Source organism: Cyphomyrmex costatus, unplaced genomic scaffold (genome assembly GCF_001594065.2).
Source record: "Cyphomyrmex costatus isolate MS0001 unplaced genomic scaffold, Ccosl1.0 scaffold467, whole genome shotgun sequence".
Taxonomy (NCBI): Eukaryota; Metazoa; Arthropoda; class Insecta; order Hymenoptera; family Formicidae; genus Cyphomyrmex; species Cyphomyrmex costatus.
This window is the reverse complement of record NW_017278933.1, coordinates 582,094-592,640: the sequence shown is the minus strand read 5'-3', so window position 1 is coordinate 592,640 and position 10,547 is coordinate 582,094. Positions and strand designations below refer to the sequence as shown.

The 10,547-nt window shown below is 37.1% G+C and overlaps 1 protein-coding gene across 1 annotated transcript; it reads left to right on the top strand.

Annotated features, from left to right (window-relative positions):
• Nucleotides 1-1,536: 1,536 nt before the first annotated feature.
• Nucleotides 1,537-4,246, top strand: LOC108777805 (achaete-scute complex protein T3). The gene is made up of 2 exons (XM_018544773.1): nucleotides 1,537-2,526; nucleotides 4,188-4,246. The coding sequence occupies exon 1, from the start codon at nucleotides 1,623-1,625 to the stop codon at nucleotides 2,490-2,492; it is 870 nt and encodes a 289-aa protein (XP_018400275.1). The 5' UTR covers nucleotides 1,537-1,622; the 3' UTR covers nucleotides 2,493-2,526; nucleotides 4,188-4,246.
• The last annotated feature ends 6,301 nt before the right edge of the window (nucleotides 4,247-10,547 follow it).

Here is a 10,547-nt window from a genome sequence, read left to right as displayed (position 1 = left end):
TATAAACAATATGTTGATTATCAGAATTTTCCAAAAAAATTCTTAATTCCAGTGTTTTGCAATACACTTATTAAACTAAGTGCTGTATATAAGATGAAGACACGTGCCGCAGTCGTGCCCATCGCTATACTCTTCTGCCGCTACTCTCCCCACTGTTGCAGTCGTCTCGGGTACTCGTATGTTCCGTGCCACCGGGCTCCCTTACCCTCCTCCGATACCTCTTCGTCTTCTGCACAGCTTCTCTCTACAGCTACAGCCGCAGACCTCTCCATCTCCTCCCACTCCTTGTTCCTCATCATTCTTCCTCTTCTTCTTCTACGGTTTCTGTCCTCGTCGGGTGTTCTACACTTCGCTTTCTCGCCATCTCGCTCAGTCGACTTGCCCGGGCCCCCGAACCAGCTTTTCTTTCTCCCGGTAACTGTTCAAATTTCGATTCCCGAGACACCACGAGACCGGTGGGGATGTGGACCCTTCGTATGTGCGCGCCAGTGTCTCTCACATGAGAATCGCGAAACAGAATTGGATGTATAAATATTGGGCCTTATTGTATTTGAACTGTTCAGTAAAAAATTACTTTCTTCATAAACAAATTTTGCGTAGCTTAGTTTAGTATACGTAAATTAGTTCTATTTGTGGATAACTTGCAAAAATATTCTTTAAAATAATAATACAAACTGTGATATCAAAATTTTTTTATATTCTTCCTTTCTCGCATTTCACATTTTTTTTAATTTTTCTTAATATTATTTTAATTGTAAATTTTTTATCAAAATGCAAATTATTCGTATTTCCTGCAAAATATATATTTTGTAATTATGTTTTTATTACACGTAGCATATATGGTATGAACATTTTGTTTTCATATAAAAAGAAACTTAGGTATAAAAGAATTATACCATAGAAAAATAGTTAATATTTACACATATATACGATAATTAATCGCCTAATCATAAACGCAATAAAAAATAAATTCATAAGCCATAGCTTTCAATTTATCTTTTTCTAGCATTAACACATTTGCTTATCAATCTGTCAACTACTTTGACGGCACACGCCGACGATAAGTCCTATCACATTGATAACGCGGTGTGCTCCGAAAAGCAAATCGGTAAACAGATCGGGATAGTAGCGATGTACTAGTATAAGGACGATCGAAGATGAGAATCTCGGGCAGCGTAGGGCCTTTGGGACCGTAGTAGTGGGGAATCACAGGGGTATGAGGCGCTGCGGGCCGGTAAAACGGGGGAAGGGGAGAAGACGGGGGTTAGGACCCGAGATCGAGTGCGCGTGGGGATAGGCGCGTGCCCGACCCGGGGTATATAAGGCCCCGAACCCTCATTGGCTAGGCATTTCGGGAGCCAGAATCGTACCGAGAGCATCGAGGGTGCGGTTTAATTTTTCTTCCCACGCTTTTCTTTTCGGTCGAGTAAACCACACACGCTTTCGTCTGTTTTTCTTACCTTTACAATCGCGCTTACTACGAGGTGTTAACGAGTAATATCGATCTCTCCTCGACGAAGTTTCTCTTCGATACGTGGAGCAGTGTACGTCGCACGAAGGTCGCCTGGCACGCGCTGCTACAATTCCTGCTCCCGGGTAGTGGGGGGATTCGGATCCGTGATATGACCTTAGTGGGGCCCAAGGAGGAGAGCGTTCTGCCCATCATGCTAAGTGTGCAGCAGCAACATCACCACCACGGCCTTCACGCCACTTCGAGCGCGCAGACCCATCGCGGCAACGTGATAGTCTCCACCAACAGTATGCCAACTAACAACAGTACTTTACAACACGGATGCAAGCGATCTAAGATGTATGGCCAAGCAACTGGACCTTACGGCACGGTACCACATCAGCCTGCCTCGGTGGCTAGGCGAAACGCGCGTGAGCGCAACAGGGTAAAACAGGTAAACAACGGGTTCGCCACTTTAAGACAACACATACCGCAGACAGTGGCACAGGCACTAGGAAGTAGTACTGCCGGTACTCATGGAGGATCCAGAGCTGGCAGTAAGAAACTATCCAAAGTGGAGACCTTGAGGATGGCAGTGGAATACATCAGGAGTCTTCAACGTCTTCTGGAAGAACACGACGGTGGCTCCGAGTCCAGTGGGTCTTCGCCCATTTCTTCAACATCCTCCAACTCTGAAAACGGAATTAACTCCGATTCTAATCATTCGGCGGAGTTAAGACTACGAGGTAGCATCACCGGGGAGATCCGTCATCACGGTAGTTCACATGGATCTGATCTCCGACATCAACACCTTAGGCAGAACCCAAGTCCGACGACCTTCGTCCCAACAACATGCTCGGAAACGTCGAGTTCACCAACGCCAAGCTTCGTTTCCGAAACTTCGTCAGCCGGAAGTCAAGGTTACAGCACACCAGGCACTCTTTACACGACGCATTCCGACAGTTACGACAATTACGAGCCGATGAGCCCGGAGGACGAAGAGTTGCTAGATGTCATCTCCTGGTGGCAGCAAAGTCAGTGAGGTCGATGTCGCTGGACTCTGCGTTTTTCTAAAGGTTGGTGTTGTGATCTGATGTTTCTCTCTTGTACTTGTAATTTCGGGTCATTCACATTGCAAGGTCTTGTGGCCTCAAAGAGTTGCATTGCGTGTCATAATTGTGAATGTTAGTTCTATGTCATCTTATTCAAAAAAATTTTTGTGCCTCAGTTGATTGTGAATCTTGTGATGTTGTATCAAGCATAACTTTATTGTAATTTTTAATTAATATATTTTTATCATCATCTTTAATTTTCTGAATAAGATGTTTTTAGATAAAATTTGTCAGATAACGTTATTGTCACAATCTACTTTAAACAATCAACGTAAGGATTAATAATTGATTTTTGACACATGTTATTGACACAATGATATTCGATGGTGATTTCTCAAAAATTTTTTTTTTCTATGTTTGCCACCCTCACCGGTTGACAAACGTATATTTCGTCCACGGAGGAATATCTCGCTACGTTACCGGGAAGCTTAAAGAAATTTCCGAGTAAATTTGTGACCTTGCCCCCTTACAATGGCGCGCACGAACCCTCGCTGAAACCATTCAAATCGCAGACTCCATTCAGAGGGGCACCGCGTATACATTCGAGGAGCGACGCTTTTGTACCGCGATTTCTTTCACGGTACGTTAATGCACATACATGTGTGCGTGAGTGTCGGTCCCTCTTCTACCGTTTTTTTCCCGACTCCACCCCGCCCCTCGTCCTTCGGCGACGTTTCCAAGTCGCTCGATCGGATCATCGGGGAACACCTTTTTTCGGTTAGATATGTACATTGTATAAAGTGAACTCAACGTTTAATACAAATGACATATCATAAAAATTGTTTCAATTTCTCACATTGAAGATGTATATCGCTCAAATAAGAATTATTAAATGTAACAAATTTGAAATAATAAATATATAAGAGAAGTATATATAATAAAAGTTCAAAGACCTGAACAAATCGCGAATATAGAAGAAAATTTGATTGTCTTTCAAAGCTCGAGTTCAGCTCTAATCTTGATGGACGTAACTTTTGGATCTCTCGTCACATTCTACATGCATGTGTGCATGTGTGTGTATATATTTTCCCTTATCCTCATCTCTCACTTTTCTCCTATCCCCCATCTTTCTTTATCCACATCCCGTTCCACCTCTCTTTTTCACGAGGACGATTTCGTTTGCCGCGTTTAACTTGAATGCATCTTTCAAGATATTCCCGTCCCTCGTTTGTCGGTTTTTGAACCGGTACGTTCTCTCTCTCTTCTCCTCTCCTTTTCACTTTTTCTCTCGCTTTTGCCCACGAAGAGCGTGCAGGACTCCTTTCCAGTAAAACCGCCCTTACCTGAAATCATCCCCTGCTTCTTCCATCTCGTATACCTGCAGGGCTTCTTTTTTATCATCCTCTACCAACGAGAAACCCACGATCTATTCGGACAAATCGATATCATACTGAAAGCGCAAGCATTGAATATCGTCTTTGAGTCGCATCATTCGTGTAAAATTTTATATATACGCGTCGAAAGTGTATAATACCTGATATATATGTGTGTATATATAACAAGAAAATGAAGAAATATTTATAAAATTATATATCATATGTACCTATATATAAATATTAAATACAATAGTATTAATAATATTGAATATGCATATCTAATAAAAACCCTTCCGTTTTCTGTTGCAGCAATGACCAAATGCAAAGGCACGCGTGTAGGTCAAAAACAAAAACAATGCAAACAAGAGAAATAAAGGTAAACGAAAAAAGCGGCTGTTGCATTAACTATAATCTAGTCATATTATTTGCACTTTGTCGTCTAAACTACGTAAAATATTTTATTTTCTTTTATATAAATGCGAAAGATTTTTTAAAATATTTTATCTCTAAAATTATGTGTCGTATATTAATATCAATTTTGAAACGTACAATTAGAGGTGGTACTTCAAAAGTACACGATAAATTGCAATTTCTAATTATGTTAGCTTTCTATTTTGTAATTTATTATGGCGAAAACGTTTTCTCTTATTTCACTATCCAAAAGTAAATATAAGATAGGAGGCGTATCTATATAGTTATTTATTCAGGATGAGACTCACCCATCTTAATGTCCTCAAATTATATTTGAACTATTGCGTAACAAAAAATATTTTAAATAAAAGAAGTTTTAAAGAAAACGCAAAAATATCTCGGAAGAAATGTCGAAATATGATATGAAATATGATACGAAAAAAATACATATTTACTTTATCTTAATATTATTACATACAAAATTGAAAAATTGACTTTCATAAAAAATCACATCATTTCATTTAATGTGATTAGAAGCAATTTCATATATATAGAACAAATTTATGTTATAAGATGTTTCCCTCAAAATTATGTAATTTTTATTTAAAACATTTCAATAAATAGTTTACTAATAATAATTTGAGGTCGTTCTTAAAAAAGAGATCCGTCGACAAGAATTATAATTATTATTGTGTATATGGAAATAATGATATACTAATTTTATATATACATATATATATTATATTATATATTACATTTACATTTATATATTATATTGTATTATATATTGTATTACATTATATATTATTATTACACAATAATAATAATTATGCATATATGTATATATATGTTAAAGTGATTAATTCGCGGTAATTCTATAAAATCTATAGCGATTCTATGGAATCACTGGCTATGTCAGCAAACATAAGCGTTAGTGCTGTCAGTATTCAGATATTCGAGTATTTCGTACGTTACTCGTGTACAAGAATATTTAATTATTTTTTATATAACTGCATTGCATACTTATATATTATTATATTTACTTTATTATAATTATAATTATGTTGTTATATTATTATGTAATAATTATTTACAGTGCTGTTAGTATGAGTCGAGCAATCTCTATATCAAGTACCTATCCATTACTCAAATTCAAAGAAATTACATGTGTATTCAGATACGTTTATATTAAGTTACATAATTTTTGGACAGACACTTTTAATATCTATGGCTAATCAGTTCCTATTTTTTCCTCTGTGTAGATATTCATTCAATGTGTCCCATCTATATAAATTGATAATAATAAAAGCGATATAATATTGTAACATTAAGATTATATGTTTATATGGATTATTTATGCGTTTTAGGGATTGAATAGCATTATCTATTTAAAAAAACGTTCATGGAGTAATGCTATAAATTTTTTAATATTTGTTATAATTATAGTATTATTCTCTGATTGAACGTGTCCTTTCATGGATTGTCTTTCTTAATATGTAAACATTTGTATACGACATAATCGAGGTATAATCTCGACGTTACGTAGTATTCATTTCCTAATCATTTGAAGTAAATTTATTTTCAAATAAATATACGCAAGTACCCAAGTAACATCCAAAATGCCTATATACCTGACTATTGACAGCACTAATAATCTGTACAATGCGCCGTAAGTTATGTATGAAAGACAAATGGATGAATCACACACAATCGAGCAAACTTGTGTACTCGCCCGGAGCGAATCGATCGATGTTTCGCGATCGATAGTATCTTCTTGTAAATAAAAACAACATTGTAATAAGATTTAACGATTTGTTAAATATAACGAATGACGTTACGAATAATTTTACAGGATTGTTATTTATCAAGTTACCTTAACTCCAATTCTATATTGCATAATATTTAAAATACATTTTTCATTTACTTACATATACTTATTTTATTTTTTCTAGCAGACACATCTCGCATAAATATATTTCTCAAATATATTTTGCACCGTATATCTTTTCGTATGAGAAGAGAGACCCTACATTTAACTATAGAATATTTATAATTGTTTAGAGAGAGAGAGAATAAAAAATTCTAATTTTAATCCTAAAAGTGATAAAAGAGACTAGAAAAGGGAAGAAACAGTTACGAAAAAGAGTATTATTAAAATCCATCATGAACACGTATAGAGGCACTTTATAGTTGCGCACTTTACTTTTTTTTTATGTTTTTATATTTCCAATTTTAGTAAGACTCATAAAATACTTATTATTGCGATAAGATTATAACGGCTGTTCGAATTCGTGACAAAATTGTGCGTGTATTATTATTTTAAGTACACCCCGTTCCACTGTAAATTATGTATAATTACTTGTATCCAATTCTGCAGGTGCAAGAAATTTTTTTTTATACATTTAGCTATAAATTGATAATTTATGAGTAAATTTCAATTCTGCACCTGCATTCAATACGGATTAATTAATGAGAATACGGCTATAGAAGAGAACTTAACACCTGTCATTTTTCAAAACTATAACATTTTTTCAGAAACTATACATGTATTGAACAAAAAAGTTGATGATATCATAGCGCAGAAAAGAATAGGTCTCAATTTCTGTTAGTATTCCTATATCCTCCTGAGTAAATAATGCACGAAAATAACAGTAATTTTCCCATCATACGCCTTTTGTGCTGCCTCACGATTTTCGAAACCGCAAAACGACTGAATTAACATTAAAGATTTACTACGAATGACTTACCAAATTCAACGCATTCATCTAGCACAGTGCCACAACAAATCATAAAAACGATATATATTGAAAAATAAAAATATTTAAAATTTAAAATTATTTGATAATTTCTTGCTCGTATAATGCAATACAAATAAAGTTCGAATGGATAATACTCCAAAAATATTTAAATTACGATACAAATATATCTTTAATTAATTACTATATAAAAATAGATTTTAAATATATTGATTATACATAAACGAGCTCTTTTTTACAGAATGTATAAATTAATAATGAGTTATATTAGGATTATTATTTCTGATTCTTTTTCTCATATATACTTAAATTTAAGACTCATTTCAAATATATCTCTTAGTAAAGAGAGCCTTAAATTTAATATATTAAAATGCAGATTTTGTGCAACTTTAACTCCTGTTCTCTCTATTACCTTATCTCTTATTCTCTTATCTATCTCGACAAACTAAGAATATAAAGAATATAAAGAGGAACAATACAAAGTTCAAAAGAACACACAGCAACCGATCGTGATCCTGTCTTACCGGTACAACAAGTTAAAAGGCAAGTTGCTTCAATAGCGAATTAAAATTAGATCCGTTTGGTCGATGAGGATTCTTGCCAAAAACAACTAATAACTAGTTCTCGCAGTTGCACAGCTAGTTCAGACTTTTTCAAATTGGATTTAAAGTTCAAGGATACAACTCATTGTGAATATTATACATTGTATATCATTATTCCATAAGATCGACAAATAATTAATTCTTTATTATCAAATTTAAATAAATATAATTTTTAAACATCTGAGTTTCGAAATACTTAAAATCTCTCGTTACATTTGTTGTTTACACGTATTAACTCCCATTTAACAAATTTTTTATATTTTTATATTTTAATAAAATAGGAAAAATAAATAGTCTTATTGTAATTAATGAATTTATTAAAATTTTAATTTCGATATCCTATTGAAAGAGTCTGCAACCACGTATATAATTACAGCATAAGAATCAATGCATTCTTTTTATATTTTTACAACAGGTACGCGCTTCACAGTAACTATTTACTCACCCCTCTAATAAGAATATATTTTTACAATATAAAAATACAATTCGTAACAATCCATAATCCATTTTCGGATAAACCGCGCAAAAAAAGGGGGGGAAAAAAGATTGGCCGTTAAGAGGTCAACTAGAAGAAGAGGCGACAGCGTGCGTGCGGGATACGCACGCCGCGCTCTCCCACAAAGTCCGTTTCAGGGACACTTAAGTTAACACGAAACCCAGAGAGCGAGATTTCAGCCCGGCGCGGCGCAAGTCGAAAGGAACGAGTCTATAATATATTCTGTTGCCGTCGGAGCCGCCCTTCTCCTTGAAGTCCGGTCCTCCTCTCGATCGCGCATCAGTGGTGCAGCGTTACTCGTACGCACGCACGCACGCACGCATATGCACGCACTCACTCACGTACGCGGCGCAGCGCGCACGCGTGCACTCACGCGGCTACTATATGGCCCCAACAGGATAATTAGAGGCAAGTTTCCTTTCCAACTCTTCCACAGGTCAGTCGGGATCCGGCGCGCTCCGACGCGCTGCACCACGTTCTGTTCCGTTAGAAAGAGAGAGTGTGAGAAAGGACGCCGGGGGCTGTGCCACGGAAAGCATTATACCACCCCGGCGTGGTATCGTTTTCTTCGATTTTGCTTCCGGACACACACTCCTCACGGCTCCACGCATAATAAGAGATGCGCGAAGGGAGATGGCAATAGGGTAATGGCCGAAAAGAGAGGAACACTCCCCATACGAACTATTAACCCTCTCATAAATTGCTACGAAAAAGACACTCGAATACTTTACGTGAATAGTAAACGTATTTTTAATGCTCTGGATACCACGAAGGGTATTGCATCCATCGACTTCGATATGTTTTTTGTTAAAATTTCCATAGATTTGCATAATACGTAATTTATTAGAATAAACACCACTTAAATATCAACACATTCTACAGCATACAAAGTAATATTATTTGTTAATACCTATGATACATATTCTAAATTTGATCAAAAGATTGATTAGAGATTCATATCAAATCATGCAAATACATGCATTAATGCAGCATGATAATATAATAACATGCTGTGTGTCAGTAATAGAGACAGTTTATCCCGCGCATTCGTCCGATCGCCGCTAAATCATTCGGAGAGAAAGAGCATTCGGTTCTTTCAGCATAATTATGGCCGCGTGTGACAGCCAGAAAGGCTTAAGTCACGAAAGTCATCGGCACCGTCGCGTTTCGTCGCCGGGAATCATCGTTCCGGACCGGCTTTTCGGGAGCCAGAGGAGAAGCGAGACGTGACACACGAATGTGAATGACACACGGGCGGTCGTTCCATTTCACTTCGATTCCATTTAGTCATTCAAGCGCGGCTTCTCGAACCCGAAGATGAGGATCCGGGATGAGATGTCGTGTCGAGTGAAGAGACGAGAGAAGGGAAAAAAAAAAATGAAACGGGAGAACTCGTGCCCGCTCGCGTCTCACGGATTCGCCACATTCGAGTGTCGTGGGTGGTCGTGGAGCCCCGGCCCGAATAGCGTCCCGGGAAACGCGTTTTGGACGTTGCGTCTCTTCAGGGAAGAATTCACGTGCGACCGCAGAAGATAGGGGATCGAGATACCGCCCGGGATGAAATCAACGATCGCGCGCCAATCGCTCTCGGCAAACCCGCCCAGCAGTCGTCCTGGCTGCCATTAAGACGTCTACGATCTCACGTTGATGTGTTTACGTGCATCGTTTACGACGAGTCTAAGAGATCTCGAGTATAAAATTATATTTTTTCAGTAATATAATTTCCAGCGCAATTAATTGATAGATAAAAAGTCGACAATTAAAAAATGTCTATGCAAGTAATAATAATAATAATGTAAGAGTAATATATAGCCAATAAATCTGTAAGCTTAAATACACAATTAGTTTTGTATTCTAGTTGAATTTCCAGAACATCAACGTGGATAGAAAGAGTTATTGTCTCGACTCGACTCTTCAGACATTTCTATCTATCTTGTCTACAGCATGACGCATGAGACACGCGGGGTGTTAACGAGAAACAGGTAACTACTCGAGAACATATGGGGACTCCTTCATATGAAAAATAAGTAAACGACAGTCCACTCCTTCCAAGTACCCGGACCGATGTCGTTCGCGCGAGCTCATCGGTTATTTCCCAAACCACGATCAGCCGCTGTGCGCTCTCTACGAAATCTTACTTTTGTTTCGATGATGGTAAGCAGGAAAGAGTTGTGAAAAATTCGAGATTTGAATCTCTCAGCGTCACAGTGAGATTACAGCTTCGGAGAGATCGCGACGGGAGATCTCCGGCTACCACTGAGAACAAGAAAATCAATCTTGTAATTCTTCGTTCGGTGTCATAACTGATCTATGGAAAAATCTGCTCGCGACGAAGAAAGTGTAATATCTTAGGTCATCTTGACTCTCTCGATTCTCGACTTTCGGTCTCAGTTTCTTTTCTTGG

Coding starts and splice junctions, on each gene's coding strand:
- LOC108777805 (XM_018544773.1), top strand. CDS start 1,623: ATGACCTTAGTGGGGCCCAAGGAGGAGAGCGTTCTGCCCATCATGCTA.